This window comes from Myripristis murdjan, chromosome 1, assembly GCF_902150065.1.
Source record: "Myripristis murdjan chromosome 1, fMyrMur1.1, whole genome shotgun sequence".
Classification (NCBI taxonomy): Eukaryota; Metazoa; Chordata; class Actinopteri; order Holocentriformes; family Holocentridae; genus Myripristis; species Myripristis murdjan.
In genome coordinates this window covers 24,425,540-24,449,669 of record NC_043980.1, presented here as the reverse complement: position 1 = coordinate 24,449,669, position 24,130 = coordinate 24,425,540, and the positions used below count along the sequence as shown (strand labels likewise).

At 41.2% G+C, this 24,130-nt stretch overlaps 2 protein-coding genes across 5 annotated transcripts in view; one reads left to right on the top strand and one right to left on the bottom strand.

Moving 5' to 3' along the window:
* The first annotated feature begins 565 nt into the window (after nucleotides 1–565).
* Nucleotides 566–7,635, top strand: anp32b (acidic (leucine-rich) nuclear phosphoprotein 32 family, member B). Of its 3 annotated transcripts, none has more exons than XM_030053884.1 (7): nucleotides 566–798; nucleotides 3,225–3,374; nucleotides 3,489–3,611; nucleotides 4,026–4,218; nucleotides 4,391–4,515; nucleotides 4,613–4,679; nucleotides 6,952–7,635. In XM_030053884.1, the coding sequence occupies exons 1-7, from the start codon at nucleotides 745–747 to the stop codon at nucleotides 7,029–7,031; spliced, it is 792 nt and encodes a 263-aa protein (XP_029909744.1). In that variant the 5' UTR covers nucleotides 566–744; the 3' UTR covers nucleotides 7,032–7,635. The 3 variants fall into 3 exon arrangements, with proteins under 3 accessions (XP_029909744.1, XP_029909736.1, XP_029909752.1); XM_030053876.1 differs by having other exon boundaries at nucleotides 568–798; nucleotides 6,949–7,635; XM_030053892.1 differs by lacking the exon at nucleotides 566–798 and adding an exon at nucleotides 2,617–2,634 and having other exon boundaries at nucleotides 6,949–7,635.
* Nucleotides 7,636–9,833: 2,198 nt separating this feature from the next.
* The window catches only part of coro2aa (coronin 2Aa), a 39,381-nt gene continuing 25,084 nt past the window's right edge, over nucleotides 9,834–24,130 (bottom strand). For both annotated transcript variants that reach the window (XM_030053768.1, XM_030053777.1), the window contains exons 2-12: nucleotides 22,230–22,430; nucleotides 19,438–19,554; nucleotides 18,887–19,036; nucleotides 18,276–18,455; nucleotides 16,739–16,855; nucleotides 15,070–15,174; nucleotides 14,834–14,930; nucleotides 13,117–13,229; nucleotides 12,888–12,978; nucleotides 12,070–12,341; nucleotides 9,834–11,947 (exon numbers count right to left, since the gene is read on the bottom strand). In XM_030053768.1, the coding sequence (XP_029909628.1) occupies nucleotides 11,810–11,947; nucleotides 12,070–12,341; nucleotides 12,888–12,978; nucleotides 13,117–13,229; nucleotides 14,834–14,930; nucleotides 15,070–15,174; nucleotides 16,739–16,855; nucleotides 18,276–18,455; nucleotides 18,887–19,036; nucleotides 19,438–19,554; nucleotides 22,230–22,430 (1,581 nt within the window). In that variant the 3' untranslated portion in view covers nucleotides 9,834–11,809. The remainder of the gene's footprint in view (nucleotides 11,948–12,069; nucleotides 12,342–12,887; nucleotides 12,979–13,116; nucleotides 13,230–14,833; nucleotides 14,931–15,069; nucleotides 15,175–16,738; nucleotides 16,856–18,275; nucleotides 18,456–18,886; nucleotides 19,037–19,437; nucleotides 19,555–22,229; nucleotides 22,431–24,130) is intronic.

The window sequence follows — 24,130 nt, the reverse complement described above, 5'->3', positions numbered from 1 at the left end:
AAATAAAGAGCATACACAGCAAATGAAGTATTGTGTTTTATTGATTGGTCATGTTTTTCTCAAGGATTACAAATGCATCATTCCCTCGTTACAATTAAAACTGAGCATTCGCATAAGACAACCTTGCCGTCACAGGCAACAGGTGGTGTAGTGATATACAAAACAGGATCTCTTAGAGATTTCTGATGCTTGTCGCAATTATCAATTAAATTATGAAGTAAACGCAATTATATCGGGTATGGCCACGATTCAAAGCCACCACAAAGTTTATTAAATCATGCAGATCAACAAAGTTCAACATATGACCTACTTTATACATTTATAAGTGGCTGGATGTTATTTTGTACGCTTTAAACAAATTGCAAGCGAGTATAAACTGCATCCGTCGGAATAAAAAAACTGACTTAACAGAAGGAAGTCTACAATTGCAATCCAACATATCTTAGCACTTTCCTTGCAGAAATAAATTGCACCATAGCACTGTTTCAGGGCAGCGTCATGTTTTGTGACTGCAATGCCTTTTTTAAGGCGATGGGCGTTTCTGAGCAGAGATGGCGCTATTGAGCATATATTTTGTTTCAGTCCCGTTTCCCTCCATGGTTTCTCCTCTCCCCGACTAACTTAGCGTTTGGCTCAGTTCATTATACAGTCCCATATTCTCCCTCCATTAGGGCATCTCTCTGCCTTTGGACTGAAGATCCCACCAAAACCCTAGAGAGAAAAGTTAAACTTTCATAGGGCAAGATGGACATGAAAAAGAGGATCCACTTGGAGCTAAGAAACAGGACACCGTCTGATGTGAGTCGTGCTTTTTAAAACCAACCCTTAGTTTTCTGGCTAGCCTTGCTAGCTAGCTTGCTACTTTTTTGCTTTCTGAGTGACCTGTGTAGCTAACGTAATGGTGACCACATGGGCTTTAGGTTATGTTTCTCATTTATTAGTAGGGCGGAAAATACTCGCATAACAAGCTTAATCCTTTATACTGTTCTGGGTTGGGCGTGAAGGGGCAACAAGATGAGAAAAGCTATATTCAATCGTTACTTTGAAAAGGCGATTCTTCAGCTTGCTGGCATTATTGCAGTGTTTTAACCGTTTCGCAGCCTCCTTGGTCGATGGTGCACACACGATTCAGCTCGACTCTTAACGTTGTGGCACAATTTGTAAACTTCTCTGTAATAACGTCGGTATATGAGGAAAACCGCTTTCCACTTGCGCGTTTGGTTTTCACTGAGTGGTTTATTTTATATAGACCTTGGAAGCCATGTTTGGGGCTAGCATAACTGCTAAAAAATGGGGCGCCTTTATTATTACAAAATGCACTTTAAAAGTCGCCAGGGTTCGCGTTCAAAAAAAGAGGTTTGCGAAGATATAAACGGTGCATTCCCAATCACGAGTGAGGTCTAAATTTCGTTACAGTAATTTCAAATACCTAACGTAGATCCCAGCTAACGTTACGCCAACAAAAAATAGTCACTTGGCTCACGAAGTCATCCACATCTTGACCACTTAACAAGCCCTTGTAACTCTAACCTTAGCAGGATATTTCCGCGCATACTAGAAGCCAGTGGTTCATCCAGCAATGTGATTGTTTATATGTTTAGCTGCTTCAATCAACACAAGTTGTTAAAGAGGGAGTGTGCAGCAGGCTCGTTCAGTCATATATATGTAGCCTACACCCTTGCATAGTACAAGTTGCTCTTGCAAAATTACAGCATCTGTAAACGTGTAAAATGTTACATACTCATTTCTTTCAAGTCTAAGGACCCAATACATTGTTTCGAGTGCAAATCATTCACACAGCGGTACGCTAGTATTTTTGTTCCCGCCATATTACCCCCTTCGCTACAATGGTCAAAGAAAACAAAATACATCGCCTCGGAAATGTAAAACCCTAAAGAAACCTCGATATCCCTCATCTGCAAAGTGCCATCAAGTGCTAAACTGAACATGGTTTGTTTTAAAGACGAGTTGGCTTGCTGGTGAGCGGCTCCGTGCATCAGCCTGCCTGAATGACACGGAGAGCCGGCGCATCGCGCTCGATGCGTGGGCAGCGAAAAACTCGACGGTCGGCGTTTCCTGACTCATGCAGGGAATAATACAAAATATTATCTGTAAGAAATTAAATTGAAAGTGGTGTGTAAATAACGACATTACGGTCAGTGAGTAGCATTTTCTCTATTGAAAATGTCCAGAGAACTGCATACTGTATCTCAGGAATCGCCATGTTGTCATTCTGTCGTCTTTGAAGCTCTGGGAGAAAGGAACTGTCTCCATCTTTGTTTTTACTAAATTTCCGTTCTCAATATATTTCCTTCGCCACTTCGACCTCAAAACGACGTGGTACCGTGTAACAAAACTGTCAATAACGGTCGTTCGCTCGACGAGGAGGTATATTCCACTTCCCCCATGAAAGTTGATTTTACCAGAGAAATAAAAAATAAAAGACGGCTTTACTAAGGACATATTCGCAATCCTTTCCGTTGCTGTTGGGTTGGCTAATGGCGGGCAGACAGACCTCTCTTGCTGCTCCTCTACTGCACGGCAGCGTTTAAAAGGGGCAATGGCTAGCCTGTAGCGAGCTAGCTAACAAAAATCATTGCATTTGTCATTAGTGACTGCATCAGCGAGGCCATGGGAAGCTACGGCTTGTTCTTCCTTGTTTCAAAGAATCGTAATTACTGTCAAATGCCCGGACAAATTACATGCACCGTCTCCCAAAGTGTTTCACAGGGAAACACAGTATCATTTTGGGCTGTTTTACTCGGGAAATTGTGTTCTTTGGCATTTGACAGTAACTTTTTGCAACGTTTTGTCCAACACTGAATTGCGCAACCAGATTTAACTGACGGGTGATTTACTCAGACTAACTCCGCCTTCGGACGTGTTGTTCTAATATTTTTGTTGCAACTGAAGTGACTTTTAATAATTTTACGTTATGGCGAAGATGAAATTATGTTGAGTAACCACCACCCCCGTCAAATGTCTAATATCGGCCTGCATGTGTTTGCCACTAAAGCTGGCCTTAAACTTAGATTTTGCTGTTTATAGAAATGAGATAGTTGTGTAAGTATTTCAATAAAGGAATTTTTCAGAAAATGTTAAAGTAGTGACTAATACTAGGGGATTGGTGTATTTTAGACATTTCTTGTGTGATGATATTTTTTTAAAATAGAAACTTTGTATGTATTATGAATAATTATGTATGTAACTTTTCTTTTCTTTAGGTACGAGAACTTGTTCTTGATAATTGCCGATCAAATGAAGGAAAAATTGAAGGCCTCACAGCTGAGTTTGTCAATCTGGAGTTCCTCAGTTTGATAAATGTTGGCTTAATGTCAGTCTCCAACCTGCCTAAACTAGGAAAACTCAAAAAGGTAAAAAAAAAAAAAAAAAAAAAAAATTATGTTTCACCCTCATACCTCCGTGGGCTGGTTGAATTTTGATGAGTGCCAACTGGAAGTGTAATATTTCCTCCTACTTTCTTTCAGCTGGAGCTGAGTGACAACAGAATCAGTGGCGGCCTTGATGTTTTAGCAGAGAAACTACCCAACCTCACACATCTAAACCTGAGTGGCAACAAATTGAAAGACATCAGCACGTTGGAACCGTTGGTATGTGTTGTAAAGTTTGGTGGAGGCCGTTTGAAAGCCGCATTTGCAACACTTAACCATCTGCATGCCTGCAAAATATGTACACCGAGGCTTACCTGATGCACAAATTGCTCACCCTACACCCAAAACTAATGACTAAATGTTCAATCTTGTGACATTTTTCCATTTATTATGATCGGAATATCTGAACAAGACATTCTTAAACTGCAACATTCACTGAAACTGTTCTTGAAAAGAGCGCTGTGTCAAGAGCACCACATATCTACAAAAACAAAGTTCACAGGAAACACTAATGAGCTAATTGCATACTCTTGCAGATACTTGCAAGGGTTTTGGCAGTATGCACACACACACCTACATAGTACCATAGCTAAGAGTTTCTCATGAGGATGCCTCTTTGCATTTAATCACCAGAAAAAGCTGGACAACCTGAAAAGTTTGGACCTGTTCAACTGTGAAGTGACAAACCTGAACGACTACAGGGAGAGTGTGTTCAAACTGTTGCCGCAGCTCACTTACCTGGATGGCTATGACATGGAGGACAGGGAAGCTTCTGACTCTGACGGAGAGGTCGACGGGGATGGTGTAGATGATGAAGATGATGAAGGTAAAACTTGTTTGGTTTGTTTGTTTGTTTCTCCAGTATATTAGCAATGACAGAATCTGTTACGGATGTCTTTTTGCAAATTATACAGAGTTGTTTACGTTTGGTACCCATTTTGTATCTGTGGCATTTCATCTTCATTATGCTTCATTAAGGTTCTGGCTTTGTTTTGCAGAGGGAGAGGAGGAGGAGGATGAGGATGGAGAGGAGGAGGATTTTGACGAGGAAGAGGATGACGATGAAGATGAAGAGGAGGTAGAAGGAGAAGAGGATGATGAAGAGGTCAGCGGAGAAGATGAGGTATGAGGTTGTTGGGTTCAAAAGGTTTCTACCAGGTTTGGAGCTCAGAGGCATTGTGTTTTTGGTTATTTTAACGGATGTAATTTTCTTTACAAAGGAGGAAGACTTTGGTCAGGATGGTGAAGTTGATGACGAGGATGAAGATGAGGATGAAGATGAAGATGGTATGTACCATCCCATTGAAATTTATGTCAAAATTGGGTGGGTTAGCCACAGTGTGCATTCACAAAGTCCCTCATTGTTCCCCATCTTTCCTGTCTGTCTCTGCTGTCAGCTACTAAATGAAAAAGAGAAGAACTTAAACTATTGAGGATTTTTGTGCCTTTACATTGAACATCAAATGTCACTCATGAAGATTTTTTTTTTAATGAGCAAAAGCCAGATTTTGGGAGAAAGCAGATAGTGGGCACCATATCTTGTAGAAAAAGCAGGTCTAGTGTTATCGTTTTTTTCTCTTACATGAGACAATTTAAAGGATGAAAAAATAAAATTACAATCAATCATTCAAAGCAAAAGTATCACATAGCAGCCATCTCTCTTGTACACAGAGCACCAGATTATCAGATGGCCGTTTGCATATTGTGCTGGTAAAGTGCAGCATGTGGGCAGAGGCCAGCATGAACAGTTTAAATAATAGTTAACTATTGTGCAGTGTTGGAGACCTCACAGTTCTTAATTAAACTTTGTATCTGTTTCTGGTGCCAAAATATTTTTCTTCTGATTTGCCCTCAACTGAGTGAGCAGAAAGTGGCCACCTGATGGGAGGAGGTGAAATTCATTGTGTTGTGTGTGTGGCTTGTCATTCAGTGTTGCCTGGACCATTCAGGATCTCCTGAGACTAAAACTCTGACACTTTACTAAGCAATGAAGTTGAAGCCCAGGAAAAAATGTGCAAGGCAGTTTAGTGGATAACTTCCACTAGTTTGATATGCAGGTTTTCTCCAAAGTACATTGTTTTATTGACTCTGCATATTTATATGCACAGGAAGTCGGTGTTGGTAGTAATGGGGTGGCAGGTGTCCCAGTAGAGTTTTAATTAAAAGAAACTCCAGAGTAGAGAATGTGGACTACGTATGCAGGAGACTCCCAAAAGCCTGGTGGGGCTTGTCAAGTGGCTCCCCTTAGTGGTCACACTTTACTGGTCATTGATAGTACAGCACACACACACACACACACAATTAAGTAAAAATAAATTAAAAACAATAATATGAATTACACAACAGCAGTTATAGTTTAAACATGAGAAGAAGAACCTAAACAATAAGCATAGACAATAGCAAGTATACAAGTGCAAGGGTTCAGGAATGAACAGCAGCATTTTAAAACAAGACTTTGTATGTGGTGTTTGGGGGGTCACTGTCTTGAAGAAATTTAGTATTTAAAAATACATGTCAGACACTTCAATTGTACATTATCATTATTTTGAGCATGTAATTATTATATTAATTAGTATTATATTTATTGTCTTTTTTGTAGTTTTATTTTTAATGCAGGACTTAATAGTAGAGAGAGAAAAATGGCAATAAAAGTAGCCATTCTTGAACATTATTTACCTCCCAGCCCACCGCAAGACCTCAGTAGGGGACCTTTGGGAGTCCCTGGAATGTAACTGAGCGGCTGGTTTGGTGTGTAATACTCCGTGCTGCTTCATGTCCCAGTGAGTAAGAGCACAGCAGGCTGACAGTGTCACTAGGAAAGTAAATCTTACTTGAATAGCACCACCACTGTCAAACTGCTGCACATTAAAAAGCAAATAGCAATGCATAATGGGACATACTTAAATGTAGACACTGAACCAGGCGAACTCTGACAACCAAATACATAAATATTGAGGGTGGCAAACTATCAAATAAAGAAAATGCTTGAGAAAAGTTTGGATTTAGTAATTTCTTACAATATGGGATAGAGTGTGCCGGTCTATTATTTGCAAGGAGGCTATTCCAAAATCTTTGTTGCCTTGGTCACAAGAAATATTGAAAAAAGAGAATCAATTTAATGTGGAATGGTGTTTCACTTCCTTTGTTGTTAGGATTTTTACTAGGATTTAATGGAACCCAATGTAGTGTTTGTGACCACTAGTGGCGCTATAGTGCACACAAAGCCAGGTCCTCTTTTTGTTTACATAACATTTTTCCTCCAGCAGGACACAAGCATGGGAGCAACGTGTTACATGTTCCGATGTAAACAATGCAACTTGAAGAATAATCCAAAATAAAGCTTTACTAATGCCTGTTTAGTTAGGAAGTGCATTCAGTGCGTTTATTAGGATACACATAGTGTGTTTGGTGAGATTTTTCTTTAATGTAAACAAAACCAAGTTATATTTACAAAGACAACTATCTTAGGTACCTTTAACTCTTGTGGGCTTTTTGAAACTCAAGTCCCTCCCCCCTCCTCACAGAGACATGACTCCCTTTCATTCTTCCCCTCCAGAAGCAGAGACTGGCAAAGGCGAGAAGAGAAAGCGAGATCCAGAGGATGAAGATGAGGATGAGGACGACGAAGACGACGATTAAGAGAAAAAAACTGAAAACGAGAGCCTACCGAGTTACCAACCCCTTCCCTCCCCGACAAACCTGAACACCCACCCTCCAACTCACACCGCCCTTTCTACTCCACGTCTCCCCCCAGCTCTGAGCTCTTTTATGGGGCAAGACTGTACCGGACGGGTGGGCCGAGTGGAGCTGCCCCCCCTTCCCCCATGGAACCGAGAGCCACCCCACGCCCCCCTCCCCCCCTCACCCAATCCACCGCCCCAAGGTTCTCAGGCAGCCCACCACTCAGCATTCCACAATTTCACTGTCAATCCCTCTTTATGTATTCCCGCGTGAGGACTTTGGGACTGGTATCTAGTTTTGGGTCTGTGCTTTTAATATTTTGTTGGATGAATTATTTTCTGTTGTTGGGTTTATTATTTCTCTTATTTTTTGTCTTTGTTTTATTTTTTTTTTTTTTCTGTTCCTTATTTTTTTCCCAATAAAATTATTGCTATAGCAACTGTGCAACCAGCGAGCCATTATTTTTAGCGTGGCCGCCTGTTGCACAAATCAAGGTTGTAGCTACATTTTTACTTTCTGTATGACAAAAAAACAACTTTGTAAATAAAATGTTAACATTTTGCGCTTTTCTCTTCCTGCTGTGCTTTTCTCGTGTCCCATTATCAAATGAAAGGAAAGAAGCACCCGTCCCTACCGATATGCTTTCTACATCGTCTGTGCTAAAGGTGACTGCAGATGACAGTGTTCAACAAAGGATTTAAATTGCAGTCTTGTATTTTCCCCCAGTGAAAGGTTAATTGAGTAGCAGTCTGTAGCCTGTAGTTTGTTATAAAAGCGGAGTGTAGCCTACACATGGATTTGTTTTTGTTTTTTGTTTTTTAAGGAGTAATAACTTCTACTGTACAAGAGAGTTACACAGCTGTAAGTTGAACAGCATTGGTATGAAATACCTACTTTGCTGTAGAAACATCAAGCCCAGCAATGGCAAATATCTGCATGGTGTTTTTGAGGAACAGCAGCCTGTTTTTAAAAGAGCATACCTGCTGTTATTCTCCAGGCTGCTACATCTTTTGGGGTCCATTTCTGAATTGTCAACAAAAACAGGTCAGGCAGGCTACCTTTTACAGAGATGGAAAATGTGGCCTTCCACATGTTGCAGCCTGAGTGGTTTGTGGGGGAGGGGTGACTTGACTAGTCAGTCAACAGTTACAACTGAGCATGAGCAAGCCACATGACTAGTAGGCAGAGCATTGCTGTTTTTGCAACACCAAACAACTGAAAAAATAACAAACTGGGCTCAAAGATTTGTCTTAATATCAGCAATGTGTCATTCTATGCAATTGAGTGGAACTACATGTTTTTATACATCTGTTGATTTGGTTGGTGAGAATAATCCTGTGCTCCATGAGAGGTTCTACAAAGTGGGAGACAAATGCGTTTTCCAGAAAACTTTAATTATATTTTATGTGATTGCCTTTTTTTTTTTTTTTTTTTTTTTTTTTTTTTTTTTTTTTTTACATGTTTTAGAAACAATATTAAATATTAAAATGAACAGGATAATATTAAAGGGAACAGGATAAAATCTCATTCAATTTTAACTAAACTGTATACAGTGACATTATGAAAGACATAACAATAATTGCATTAAAAAAAAAAATCAACAACAGCTAAGTCAGGCACAAAGAGGCTCACGATATTACCCAGCAGCAACCCTTAAATGAAATGGATTATTTATTCAGACATGTTCACCACTGTGAAAGCTACAGTTGACTCTGCTGCTACATTATTGCTCTAGTATAATGTGAAGGGACTGTCAGAGTATATACGATTTAATACCAAGAGGTTTCATAAGTATGGATTGGGTGCAGTTATTTCCCATTTGGCTTGTTGATAATGTTTTCTAAGGGGTTGGCATTTACTACATCATTCATAATAGAGTTACACAAAGAATTATGATCATATGCAGAGTTGAACCACTCTACATGAGCAATTTTTTGAAAAGTAATGCAGTAATCACTGTAGCACAACATTGCAATGAAGTAATTATAAGATAACTAAGCTGGTGCATTGTGAAACAGCTAAAAAGATTTAGGGAGAAGAAGAGAAATTCCCTATTTAACTTTCCACTGCTCATCACCAGTAAATTCAACTACTATATGACATGACAGAAGTATAATTAAACTTTCATTATACTTACACAAGCACCAGTAAGTCTACTATAGACATGGAGGTGCACACCACAAAAATGAAATGAAGTGGTTGGGAAATTGTTGATCTGGTTGGCAGTGAGTTTATTATTTTGTTCCCCTTGTGTCACTGGTGCACACTGGTGTCATTTCACCAAAGCTGCACACATGGAATCAAATTCAAAACCCAGTTTAACAAAACTGAACGGCTTTTGTTCCTCCACAATAGGAATGAATGGTCCACATTCGTATTTGAACAGGAATGCAATCACAGTTAGAGGGAGAAATGCCAAAAAGCAAGGACCAAAAAAAAAAAAACTTTTTAGACTGCAGCATCTGATCGTGATGCATTCAAAGCAATTGTGTCAAAGATACTAAGTCAAACTGTGCAGTGATGTAAAATTCACACACCATAATTTTTACTCAATCCATTTCTCACTGAATCAGCCATAATGTGCTCCAACTCGTAAGGACTATCAGTGGACCAGTGTAATATCAGGCCAGTAAAATTCAACAGTATGTAGGCAAGGAGGGGTGTGGGAGAAATGGAGCGACAGTGAGAACGGCAGCTTATATGAAGCAGTCTACTGGTTACATCGCCTAAAAAATAGGCTCAGATTGGCTCTGTTGTTTATTTAGCTAATGATATGATCAAACTGGTTGGTTCAGTGACTGAAAGAGGGAAAAACGGAGTCCTATCACCTAAACCTATGTAGCATGGAACCAGCTCTGAGCAGTGCAGGCTGGCTGGCCCTGTAGCAAGAGCAGCACATACGGCGAACATGTTGAGACATGTGGCAGTGGTTAGAGTTTGCCCTGGCTTTGCTGCTCTTACATCAAAGTCAATGAGTAAAAACAGCCAGTGATGCTGGAAGTGTACTGTCAGAGGTCACAGGGGTCAGAGAGCATAATTATATTGGAGCCTCTGTGTGCGTGCGTGCGTGCGTGCGTGCGTGCGTGCGTGCGTGCGTGCGTGCGTGCGTGCGTGTGTGTGTGTGTGGTAGTATCCATTTGACACCTTCCTGACAAGGTGGTGCACTAATGAAAAGTGATGCTTGTGCCTATGGCTACATAAATGCAGGTGTCTATTGTCACTATAGTGCATTTTTCTGGTCACACTTGAGATAAACAGCATGAAGGATTGACTAACAGTGATTGCTCACATTGCTATATATTTATGAGTTGTTTTCCTGTGTTATCTGTGTATATTTACATGTCAACCAGTGGATTGTTTCTCTGAACCAGGTATTGAGAGACGGAGATGTTTTCTCTTGTTCTTACTTTGCTGTGAAATGCGGGTCAAAATAAATTGCCCCCACTTTCAAAGAAATAAATTCCAGAAAGCCCTCCATTTGCACAAAGGCAGAAGACATGAACAATATCCAAACATTCCCTGATATGATCTTTATCTGTTCAGAGTAAATATAAATTTTCCACGTTTCAATTGTTCTGGTTGCTTTAAGACACCATCGCTTTGGTAAGCATTTACAAACTGATAAAACATTTATTGGGTTCCCTGTAGGTTGTATGTTAATACACACAGTGCCTTTGAGTTGGTTCTTCACAATGGCTCAATAACATGAGGGGAAAAAGCAAACATGTTGTTTTCATAAATTGCATGCTCTTGTTTTTTTTTGTTTTTTTTTTTGTAATCTGTTTTCTGTTTCAGCCTCGATTTAGATTTGAAATTGTTTATTGAAGTGGCTGTCATTTTCTTTGACCACTTTGTAAAACGGAATAAATATTTAAAAATAATAATGCCTATATGGCATCAGATACAGACATGGCTTACAAGGCAGCTGCTGCTACACAACTGTCCTCTTAAATGGATTGGTCTCCCACCAGTTTTTCCAGTCACTGAAATACAAACACAGCTTCACAAAAAGCTAGAAAGCTTCGGAGCATGGTATTGTCAGTCCTTTTTACCCCGGCTCACTCTCACTCACGCACACATATGTCTGTCATTCTAGACTTAACACCACAGTAGCTTAAATATGCAAAAACCACAAAGCATAGAAAATAAATTCAGTGTTATTTTACAATCACACAGGATGTCTGCTCCCACCCTGCGACAGCTTTAAAATAATGGGCAGACAACCACATCATTCATTTAAGACAGGCACAAACATCCTTTTTCCCCCCTCAGCTACAAAGCGCATTTTAAAAAAAAAACAAACAAAAAGCTAAATAAAAAGCTAAAAATTACAACAAATTTGCATAGCTGTGAAGCATACAAAAGGAAGGGATGACAGGTAGATAGGTGCAATAAGATTCTGAAATATATTACATGATGGGATGAGAGTAAGACTCAGTGTTTAAAGTGTATGTACATGAACAGAGAATATGTGCACCCTGTGCAGAATTGACAACATGGTAGTTTGAACACACAAATGAAAATCTGAGGTGATACTGGCTTTGAAACACCCCTGTGCTGTGATTATATGGGGCTAGGAAAGAGGCATATCAGTGGAAGGGGACTCCTCGGAAAGGGAAGGAAAAGGAGAGGTGAGACAAGTGTGGTGGGTTTAGGAAGTTTATATAGTAATGGATGTGTCCTAAGACGAAGTGAAGGTGACTCTGTATGGTGGGCCGAATGGGGCAGCAGCTGTATCAAAGCGAGCTCTGAGGCTGGGAGTTTCTGATGTTCTTAATCTCCAGTTCCAGCTGTTTGATGCGTACATCCCTCTGGTTGAGGAGCTCCCTCAGCCGCCGGATTTCCTCCTGCTGCTTGTGGAACTTCATACGCAGCTGAAAAGAGAACACACACACGCACACAGGAAAAATAACTTGCATCGTAAAACCAAATACCAATGTGCAAACACAATAGGATAAAAATGTATTGGATGACCGCCTTATCATGCAAAACCCACCTCATTCTCAGTCTTTGGAGGAGAGCAAAGAGCAGGATCCTGTCCGTTACTGACCAATGTCCAGCTCCTGTTGTCTTCCGACTCTGTATGACTGCTGTCCTCTTTGTCGCTTTTAATGCCGAGTTGGTCCTGAATGTATGACAGCTGTAGCAGACCTGGCCTGCTCTGGGACCTGCGAGTGTCCAATGAGCTGCCCAGCCCCTTACCCATACTCAGCTCGGGATACGACTCTTCTACTCGACTTCCAGGCTTCAGAGACATGAGCACTGGGTCTGGAAGTCAAAGAGAGTGATAGGGAATGTGATGAGCTACTCCATTTTAATGCAAGATCAAGTCGTTTAAGTTAGTTTTGACCATGGATATCACACACTGCACGAAGAAAAAGAATATATCGTAGAATGATAGTGCATTTGCCACCAGGACTCTCCACTAAAATGACAAGTGTGTGCTAAGTGTCAGCAAAAGTAAGACGCACACAATTATAATTTCAGTGCTTTGATTCTGTAGAATCATTTCAACAAACAACCTGCATGCACAGTAAGCAATTACTAATATAACAGATATTACAGAATCAGAACAAAGCAACGCAAGCAAGTGAAAGGCACTCATGAAGTAGAAGAGAAAAGCCTTCTTGTTGCTGAAAGTTAAGTTTAAATCATATATTATACTGTATTTTTGCAGGTTCATTTCAAATCTCAGTGTGAGCCTGGTTTGGAGCAATTCACCAGTGGCTCTCTATGCTGAGCTGAGCAGCACACACACAAAGTGCAGCCTGCATCCCTTAATGTATACAAATGCACAAGCGCAGCACTCCCGACCTTTGTTGATGCCGCTGAGCCACTCGTCTGCACTCATGGCAGGCTTGTTACCAGCTGTCATGGGATAGATGTCTTCTTGGTACGACTCCGACTGGAAACGCATACACAGTCAGACACACACACATAAATATGTCTCTAACATTTGCTACAGTAACAGCTGCAGTGTGATTCTTTATTTTTTGCCCTTTTCCCCAGTGTTTGTGGTTTGTGTGGGTTTGTGCACTCTTACCCTGCGGGGAACAATCATGGACAGAGGTTCAATGAGACTCTTGATTGTCACCAGCTTGTAGAACCTGAACACCTCACAGGAACTCACATCCAGGCCTCTCTTTGGCATAACACCTGAAGGACACACACACACACACACACACACAAACACACACACACACATACGCATTTTACTCTGCTCAGAATCAGAATCAGAAATACTTTACTAATCCCCAAAGGGAAACTGGGTCAGCTGCAGTTTCTCAAATTCTTAAGGGAAAAATACATATAAGTGGAATTAACAGAAACAGAGAGAGAAAATAAGAAATATAAAAATATGTGCATTAGACACTTAATCCTACACTAATATTACAACTATATATACAGAAATGAGGACTTGAGAATATGTAAAAAGTATACCTATACACACCGTATATACACCAGGTATTGCACTACTGAATTATTGCACAGTTCTACAGGTATAAAATTACTGCACAGTTAAATAGTTACATAAACAGCTAAATGGTGTTCAGCTATGCAGCTCGTTAACTCGGGGTATCTGACCCTCCAAGGGAAGTGTTAAAGAGTCTGATGGCCACAGGAAGGAATAACTTCCTGTGACACTCCGGGGTACATTTCAGTGGGATCACCTGGTCCCAGAGTTAGACAGGAAAGTGCTTCTTTCACCACACGAGTGTACTGCACCCACATCATCATGGTCCCACATGCTTTACCACTATATTTAGTTGTTGTTTATTACAGCCACAATAAGACTGTTCTGATACAGCACCCTTTGTATCTGATATCAGCCTGTTTTTGGAGGATGATGGCAGGATTTCTACCATTATGCAAGAGATGCACAAGGTCAACAGTCAGCTCCGGCCACCATTTTTAAATAGTGAGCTGGTGTAAACAAATGGAGAGTTAGAAAAAGCTGAGAGACAAACAAAACAAAGGAAACAATGGAAAACTACAACAAACCTGCAAAAGATGGAAACAGAACAATCTTAATTCTGCAGTGTACATTGATTTTTTTTTTTTATTATTTGAAAAGGGCTCCACACATGTTCAAAAATGCCATGGAAAACCAAAGCCTACACATAAAGCTCATCCCTTGTGCCATACCAGGAACAAATACGGGAACAGCACACTGTTTGTGCAGTGGGGAAAAAAAAAAAACATTTACCTTGTACTTTAGCTGATCAATAGTGCGCAATTGTTGCTGTGAAAAAAAATGACCACTTCCATAAGCGCTGATCTGGTAAACAGCTAGGCTACTTTTTATTCTCTCTCTTGCTATCATTTGAGATTAAAGTCTGAAACGTATGTCCATGATATCTGTGTGGCTGCTGGCCTCTGCTGGTCTTGCTGTATGTCACTTCACATAATCCATAACTTAGCTTTGCTTACATAACGTAGCTTAGCTTGGTTTGGCTATTCAAATATTGTGCACTTATTTGCACAGCAGGTTTGCTTACAGGTGCAGAAGAGTCAGCACAGGAGACTGGAACTGAGCTGCAAACACTAATCAGAAGCCTTTGAACTTCTGTACAACATTCAGCTGAGGAAACTATGAAACTACTCACTGACTGAAATGTACAATGAGGGGGATGGGATAGTTAAATAGTTGAGTAAAGATAGGTAAAAGGTGTCTTGGAACTTGCAAAGCAATAGCATACAGTTCCTGTCAGTGCTCAGCTGTGTGTGTGTGTGTGTGTGTGTGTGTGTCCGTCCCTTACCCATTCCTTTCTGTGGCATGAGCGAGCGGTACTCTGTGAGATAGTGCACAAAGGGCTTTTCTTGCGTGATTTCGTAGTACCTGATATTTCCGTCACCCTGACAGAGACAGAGAAAACTTTGAACCAAAATAACCTGGAGAGCATTTTGTATATGAGTGTGTGAATGTATAATTATGGCACCGTGTTCAGGACAATGGGTGCCATGAGCAAACATTTGAGTGCTTTGAGAGACCCACCTTCCCAGCAATATAGAGCATGGATGTGTCCGGGTCATAGAAAGGAAAGAGCAACCCTGATACACCATCCACATCCTCTTGTAACAAAGGCACGGAGAGGTTTTCCTGCAAGTGCACACACACACACACAAACACTTGATTACAGGCAACACTCAAACACCAATGACACATAAAGATCATCCCTTGACATCATCATTCCTGATCACAAAAGTCAGTCGATACATGAACATCTCTCTCCGGTGCAGAATTAAAAATGCTGAGAGCTCCAGCCCTAATCCGCATTTCAGCCATAATCCTCCACCCACTCGATACATTCTCACACATCAAAACACACCAGCCAGATGTCAACATGCTGCAAGCTATTAACAGCTTCTTTCGCACGGCTTCTTCACACATGTGATCACAATACCTGAAAATTACAAACTAAAGTTGAGAATAACTCCGTGTGAAGTTTAGCACAGCCTCAGTGGGCTCTAATGGTGTGCTGCTGAGTGATTAGGCTAGTCCATCAATTTATCCACTAGATGGCGTAGCTGTGTGACCCAGCAGCCACCTTAGACTTTAGTATGTGAGGCTGGGAGTTGTTTTGAAGTGTCTCAGTGTTGTGGTCAGCTCCATACACTCTTACATCTGGATTATATGAAGAGCTTTTGTCTCCTTTTTTGTTTTCTTGTACATTTTGAATATTTGATTCATATGTGATGTAATGTGGAGTAAACTGATTGAATGCTTAGCCCACATTCATCCTCTAGTGCAACCTGACTATTTGACTGACTGTGGTTGCAGTAAAGGTATTCCTAAAGTACTGTGCTGAGCTCTACTTTCCTCACCTGCTCCCAGCGCTGTCTCAGTGTCTGACTGTGGTTTTTGTTCATAGCTATTCCCCTGGGGAGCCTGGGATCCCTCGGCACAGGGACCTTCTGCTCATTCCTCGATTTAAGACTAAAGGAGAACTAGTTTCCACCATCAGTTCAACCTGCTGTGTTCTTCCCCAGAGGAGCTCAAGTGAACAGAATGAGGTTTTTTTAAACAGATTTCTACAAATGTGCTTTTAAGTAAAGAGGTTTTCTTTCCGCTGTTATTTCTTTGCCTTTACCACTGTCCTTTTCTTTCCGTAACTCTTTGTGTAAACTTGGGTCCGTGTATTTTACTCTCCTCATTGTGAGCCATCTTATGGGCTTAACGTTAGAAAAACACAATACAAATAACATCATCTCTAGGGGTGTAACAGTTCATTCATGGCATCATTATTCTGATTCATCTGCATCACTTTGCTGAAAGAAACCTATTTATCACCCTGACTTTGACCTGATTTGAAATAAAATGCTTTAAATCCAATCACTCACAATTATTCATTCATTTGTTTATTTTTTTAAATACATGATGTAAGTAAATCTATTTTGTTGGTTTTTCACATTTCAGAAATAAAGATAGTCTTACCTTATTTAATGGATGTAAAATGTTTGCCAAAAGTAATAGTATCCTTGACTCAAATCATGCATTACAAACTCCAACTGAATTGAATCATACCAAAAAAATGACTCACTCTTAAATTAAATCACTAACTAGTGCATTGTAAATGGGATTGAACCTCTGTCAAGCCAAAGATTCACAGCCCCAATGTTTTACTACTACTACGGTAATTAAAATGTAGTGTTGTTGTTCTCACCTGATCCCACAGAGCCATCTGTCGAGCATTCCAGCGCGAACTTCCCGTTGTGAGGAGCATCTTCAAGTTACCTAGGATCAGCACCTTGTGGGCTTTGTGTGTCTTGCAGTTGGCATCCTACAAACACCAAATACATCAAAGTACAAATCAGACAGCGAGAACAGCTGTTATGTAGAACAACATAAGATCTGCTGATTTTATTTGCTGCCAAATATCAATACATAAAAGTTTGATACAAGGATACAGAAAAGTAACACAGAAAATGTTTGCCAAGGTTTTACGTGCGCGATAATCCACTCTGAGGTGTCCTGATATTTGGAATTACTGGACAGCGTGGAGGTGAAGAAAACCACAGCACAAAGTGGAATAGCTTGATAATGCACTTGATCATGAACTCTGAGCTGTGCATTATCATGCATACCATAGCCATTTGCCAGTGATAAAAAGGTTAATTAATTTAGGGAGTGATATGCTCTGAAAAAATAAAAATTTTAAACGAGTCAGAGTGAAACAGCAACAGAGATGCTACCAGCTGATTCAGCTAATGTCATTAAACTTGAGCTAAACCAGTGTAGACATTGTGGATTTGCCAAAATGGATTAAAAACTTTACATATATTCACAAAAACATAAATTACTGTAAAATAATCACAATAGTTTTAAGTAGTTGAGATTTTAAAAAGGTACAGGTTGCTGCAGCTGCCAGTTAACATAGTTAACTTACCATAATGAGACTAGTTAATGCAATTGTTATTATTATGATTAGCTGTAGTATTATATGAACTGAATGTATAAGTGAACACTGATATAGAAGAGAGGATTAATCTCCTAACAGAAAATATTTTTGCATCAACCCAATATACTTAAAAGATATCCTCCAGCCAATCAGACACAAATATTTACAGTGTCCAAAGTGCAAAACAATATCATTACACATATAATATGTAATATGATTCAAACAATATGATTAGTTTTATGACTGTATTGCTACAATAAAACTGTCTGGCAAGTAAAGCTACTAACAATACTACGCTTCCAGCGCATAATTTTAATAATTAATATGGCAACATTCTGCAATGGCGCTGTCTGTGCTGCCACATGAGCCTGTCTGGCAAGTAAAGGGTCTGAGAACACACTGATGTGGTGTGTGAGTCATGGGCCGGTGACCCAGAGGTCCTGACAGCTATGCTGAGGGCCACAGGTGTCAGTTTTGGCTGTGTGGTGCTGGAGCAGTGCATGCAGTGGGAGGGTGGAAACGAGCAGGGAACTCCCTGTCACACAACATTGACTGTCATGCTATTGCATTTTCTGCTCCACAGTGACGTGTAGGGCATTACATCAGCATGTAGGGGCTGAGTATGTGTTCTCCAAAAGTAATTACAAAGCATTGGATTTCCCAAATTTAACAGCAGAACTATCACGCAAAAAACAAGCAAAGGTAATCATGCACTTGACCTAAACACTCTCTCTCAACACTCTCTCTCTCTCTCTCTCTCTCTCCCTCTCTCTCTTTCTCACACACACACACACAGCAGTACCTGTAGCAGGTTTCCTGTGCGTGGCTCCATGAGTCTGATCCTCTTGTCCTTGCACGTGGTGGCCAGGAGGCTGCCGTCCGTGTTGAAGGACATGGACAGGACCACATCTGTGTGGTGGCTGATGGTCCGCACAGGGTTCTTTATCACCTGGTCTGGACAGTCCAGGTTCCAGATCATTACCTAGGGTCCCCACGCACACACACACACACACACACATACACATACACATACAGACAGAAATTCAGCTACAGCCAGCACTGCTGCTTTCCAATTTGCATTTTATAGTGACATTAACCTGAAACCACAAGATAGGTTATTCAGGGTTTGTGATGCTGTGCTCCCAATCAAAGCCACTTGCATAGAAAAGCACACACATTTTGCAAGGACATACTCCAGCATGAACTCTTGACAGGCCAATGGAGCAGTGTTTAGTGCACTATATTGTAGCAGTGAGCATCAGTATCTGTCAACAAGAACGTAGCTGCTGTACAGTGCTGTGACCTGTTTGGCTGCATTGTCTGATTTAATTGCTTATGTGCTAAGTCACAGTTTAATTTCGTTTATATCTTGGATTATTCTTTGCAGTGTTTGCATGTGTGTGTTTATATTACCTGGTAGTCATAGGCGGTACTAAAGAGCACATTGTTAGCAGTTGGGTGCCACTCAATGAGGCCCACCCTGCGGCTGTGACCCTGCAGCTCCTTCCATGGCACCGTAAGGTTCTTGAACACACCATGAGGAGGGATTTCCCACACTTTCACCTGTTACACACACAGAGCACACACAAGTCAGCCACCCAGACTTAAAACCTCACAACCTACAACAAAAAAAGCACAACACGGAAATAAACTAGGATGCACATACTACTGACTGTGGAAAATAAATGACACAGCCCTAGACACACTTTGTAAAAATAGCATTAGAGGAAACAAACCCTGTTTACTCTTCCTTTCTTTCTGTGCAAAGGAATTTGTTTTGACCTGCGCCGATAAGTCAGAGCTGTGGAATGTGTGGCATGGCCCAAAGTTCTTGAAGGCTAAACTGCAAAGCAATAAAATGATCACCTTGCTCCTACATGCTCATATTCCAGGGAAATCATAACACTTCACTGAACCACTTTGAAAATGCATGTGTGTGTGTGTGTGTGTGTCGGCGTACTAACCGTGGTGTCCTCGGAGCAGGAGGCTATGCAGTAGTCATTAAAGGGATTCCATTTGATGTCTAACACGTTGCCCCTGTGGCCTGATACTTTGGGGTGGTGGGGGTCCACTTTCCCTGTCTGACAGAGACAAAAAGAGAAAGAGTCACAACACAGAGCATGATTAGTAGGACATTACTGTACCCTACGTGAATTTGTTTCTGCACAGGCAGGGGTCGTTTAATGATTTGGTGCAAGGTTTTCAATCCATATTAATAGACTGAAACGTCAATGCCAGTAATGGTGATGTAATCCGCAGAGTGGCAGACTTTGCTCTCTCAAGCTCTCAAGAATCTGAATGAGACAGCCTCTTTTTCTACAGGTTAGGACAGGTAACACAGCCTGCAAGTGGCCAACTCATCCCAGGAAAATGAAACAGGAGCAATCCCTGCCCGACATTGAGATGAAATACCTTACACTCAAGAAGGGAATCAGAGAAAAATGTGCCTTGTTGCATACACTATGGTATCTGGTGATCCTGTGATGAGCCAAATGAACAGTGACTGACTGATTTCTGTCTACTGTATTGCTAATTATGCTGTTGTTGAAGAGAACCCTCTTTCAGGTGTTTATACAGAAACAGCACTCTCCTTCTTTCTCTCTTTCTCGCCCTCGTACACACACTTACGGACTGGATTAGTGAGTAGCAAAGGTGTGTTTGGTATAAAGGGATGATGTAACCATTTTTTAAGGGCTGCCGTCTTCCCAAACCACTTTCCAAATGCACACATGCAGAATATGAAACTCGTGTGTGTCTTTAGGTGTGCATGTATGTGTAAAGTCAGACCAACAGCTTATCTGTGTGTGTGAGAGCACACATGCACATAGGTGGGATATGACGACGGGTGGGCGCTGAAGTTTCACCTCCTCGAGACGGGGAAGAGTTGGGGCGGGGGGTTAAATACATGAGTTATGTCATTCCTAAGCTCATATGCAATTCCTGCCGATGCCAGGATGGTGGTGATAAATTCACCGACTCCTTTTAAAAGATGGAGACAGAGGGAGAGGGGGAGAAAGGAGGGAGAGGTGTTCAGTGTGATGAATCACTATGGACTGCAGATATAAAGCAAGAATGTAAATTTATCCAGCACACAGGTGAGAAGGTCTGCCTGAGTGTAACTGTGGATAACAGCAGTCAATGTGATAATAAGCATGAATAACATTTGGGATAATGTGTGATTAATCGCATTAAGGGTTGAAATAGGTTAGGGAGATAAGACAGAATAATGAAATATAAGACCACAGACGATGTGTAAGTAGTACTGGATTAGCTGCCAGGGTTTTTTTTTTTTTTTTTTTTTTAGAGACTCTTTTGGCTCCACGGCTCGTGTGTTGTTTATATTGTGAGAGCAGAGCCTTCAGTTCCAGGTGTGACGTGTGTACACGAGCAAACAGAATGCGACATGCTGAACAGTCTACACAAGAAAGGGAAAAAAACAACAACACTGCAGTAACATTGCACAAAAAAGAAAGGAAAGCACAAGACATTTTCACAGAAGAGGAAAACGCTCCCTTCTCTCTTGTCACTGCAGATCTGAACTGCCCTCCTGGGAGCCGAAATCATGTTTTAAAGGTTCCTTAAAGGAATATTCCGCAGCAGGCAAAATACCCTTTTTTCTGACTTACCCAGGCTGAGACGAGATGTCAGATACCATTTTCACCTCTGTGTGTCCAGTGGACCAGTTCCAGTAGGTAACATTTCTAGTCTTTAGCCTAGGTTGATCAAAGTGAAAAAATAAACCTTACAGCAACTCCAAGGCTGTCTTATTTATACAATATATCATGCGTATTCACGTATTCTAACTTCTCCTAAAATAATCCAAAAAAAACAAGACATGTAAATACACATGATACACTGAGTAAATAAGCCAGCTTCGGAGTTGCTGTAAGGCCTATTTTTTCACTAATCTACCGACTCACATAGACTTCAAGTCTTTATGCTAAGCTAAGCCTAAATGCTACCCACAGAAACAGAGCCACTGGACATACATTATGTACAGTCAGGGTAAGCGCGAAAAAGGGTATATTCCTTTAAGCTCTGAGCTTACTCCATTTAGTAAATGTACTGAGGTTACCAGAAACCTCTCCTAGTTCAATGTGGACATGCAGCATTTAGATCAAGTATTATTCTACATATTGGAACATGCACAACATAGGCACTCTTTGAAACGGTGCTAGGAAAGCCTAGAAAACAACTGGAGGCACCATGAGAAATGTCTTGATAAAGTTTATGCACCAAAACAAGAAATAAAAGACACAGCAGAGAGTGAATTTTGTATGCAGCCATCTTCATTTGTTTGTTTGCCATGATATTGTTCAGCATCGTCAAAGAAATATGAGATAATGAGGGTATTTCTGCAGCACTGTTTGACAAATGAAAAAAAAAAAAAATCAGGAGTGCCTCTCTCTCCCTTTGTAGCAAAAGACAGTCAGCCTAACAAAATGATGCAGGTCACGATGATGAAAATCCATCAAACCATATTAATTACTAGTTTTTTCACCCTACTAAATTTTAATCGATAGGTGGTAATCAAAGATGTATTCAATACTGTCCTCTCAGGGTACATTCAGGCTCAACAATGACATCAATATTCCCCGATCTATAATTGGCATCCAGGCTGAAACACTATATACACTAAGTTTTACACTTCTTTTAAAGGTCAATATCAGCTGACTGTATAATCACACTGAGCTGTCCAACATGTCTGGGAAACCAGCCATGATGTTGATTGTATTAAGCAGGTGGAGACACTCACGTGATGGATGGACAGGACCAGGAAGGCCCCTCCCCCAGCACACTCAGTGATGACAGCCAGGAAGCGTGGGTTGACAGCACAGAAGTGGTTGTCCTGGACGCTGCGTGTGATTGGCACGCCATCGAAGCAGCTCTCCTTGGTGGCGGGCTTGCCGAACACGTGGCGGAACTTGGAGCTGCGGTACTGAGGACGCCATGTCATCTAAGAAGGGGCGGGCGGGCGGGAGGGAGGAAAGGAGAGGTCAGTGAAGGAGAATCAGTCATTTCTCAAAGTTGATTTGACAGCGTATTTTTATAGGTGTTACTCCTCCTGCTCCTACCGCACACGCAGAGCAGATTGAAGCAATGCCAGCCGTTATGGATTCTCAAAGCTAAAAACAGCGACGTTATCTCTGCAAAGCACTAAACCCACATCTTGTTTGATACTGTCAGAGCCATCATATTTGTACAATCAAGACAGAGAGAGCGGTACAGTTGTCTCCTCTGCTATGGTAAATGTGTAATGAGACCAAACTGGAAGCTTTCCCAAATCTTCAGTCTCTATTTAGGCACTCTCGTCAGGCTAGTCAATGCATATGTCATTATTGTGAAAGATAAGTGGCTCTGGGACCAAGGCTGGCCAGCCAGCATGTCTGCTCTGCTACTCTCTCTGGCTTCCTGCCTGCCTGCTGCATGGTCATTATTTATGAATTAGGGGTGGAGGAGGTTGATGTACATGATGCTAGGCACAATATGGACCCAAACACAGAGACACGACAGAACAAGAGGGCGTAATATAGGGCAGAGCAAACCAGATGACAAAAGCTGAGGAACAAGAGGCAGGAGGTCGTCATGCTGTTATGATACCCTACACATCACGTGTCACCTAAAAACAAATCCTCGGCTTAATAACAATGACAACGTTTTCTGGATTTCTGTGGAATGGCTCCAGGCCATTCAGATGATGGCTAAATAAATATGACCGAGACACAAACACAATGACATCACAGAGATTGAAGTAAAAATAACAGCATTTGGTTTGGATGATGCGGGTGGGGCAGTAGCAGTGCTGATGAACTGGCCAGAGGCCTCTACTGAAAGAAGCAGGCAAGAGGGGAAAAAGAGGAGAATGAGACTTACAGAGGGAGAGAGTCTAGAATAAACAGTGAGAGAAGCTGCGAGCAGGGAGCAGGGAGATATCAAGACTCCCCACGTCTCCGTTTACTCTTCAACCTCTCACCTTCTGCCCCCAGGCCAGCGGAGGGAGTCCAGTGCTGGAATGTTCCCTACCTGACAAAGAGCTTCATTAACCTCTCCAGGTGTGAGTGCAACTGCCACTCACATGAATGCAACTGTCCCAAAAGCTGCAGCTGCACTATGCACACAGCGAACTCCACAAAGCAAACAGAATAACTTTAGTGGCCAGGGAAACAGTACAACTTTGCATTTACTGAACAAAAACAAACCAAATACTAGTAATAAAAAACTGAATACACACAGTGGAATGCAGGGTGTGTTTTCCAGGGGGAGAGGTAGGAGTAGCGCTGCCCTGCAGATAGGGCGCCTTGTCATCCTGGAGGCAACTACCTTTCCCTTCAGAGCACTTCAACATAGGATGAAGAGGATCACTCAGAATGGCAAGGACAATTTTTCTTGGCATTTTCCCCTTTTTTCTTTGAAAATGGGCCTAAATGTCGGTCTATACTTATGAGTTGAAATTTCCACCGTGGTAGCCTACACTGTGTGGACATTCGTAGTTGTATGCTGGACAGCTGATCCCTGAAACACTGGACAACAGTGTTAAGTTTTTATTTCTGTACTAATGAAGCACAGATTAAAACAGAGGCAATTATGTTTACATTACTTGAAAAAGAAAACCCAATCCTGGACAAACAGTCATGCCCAAACAGATGTTTTGGGATA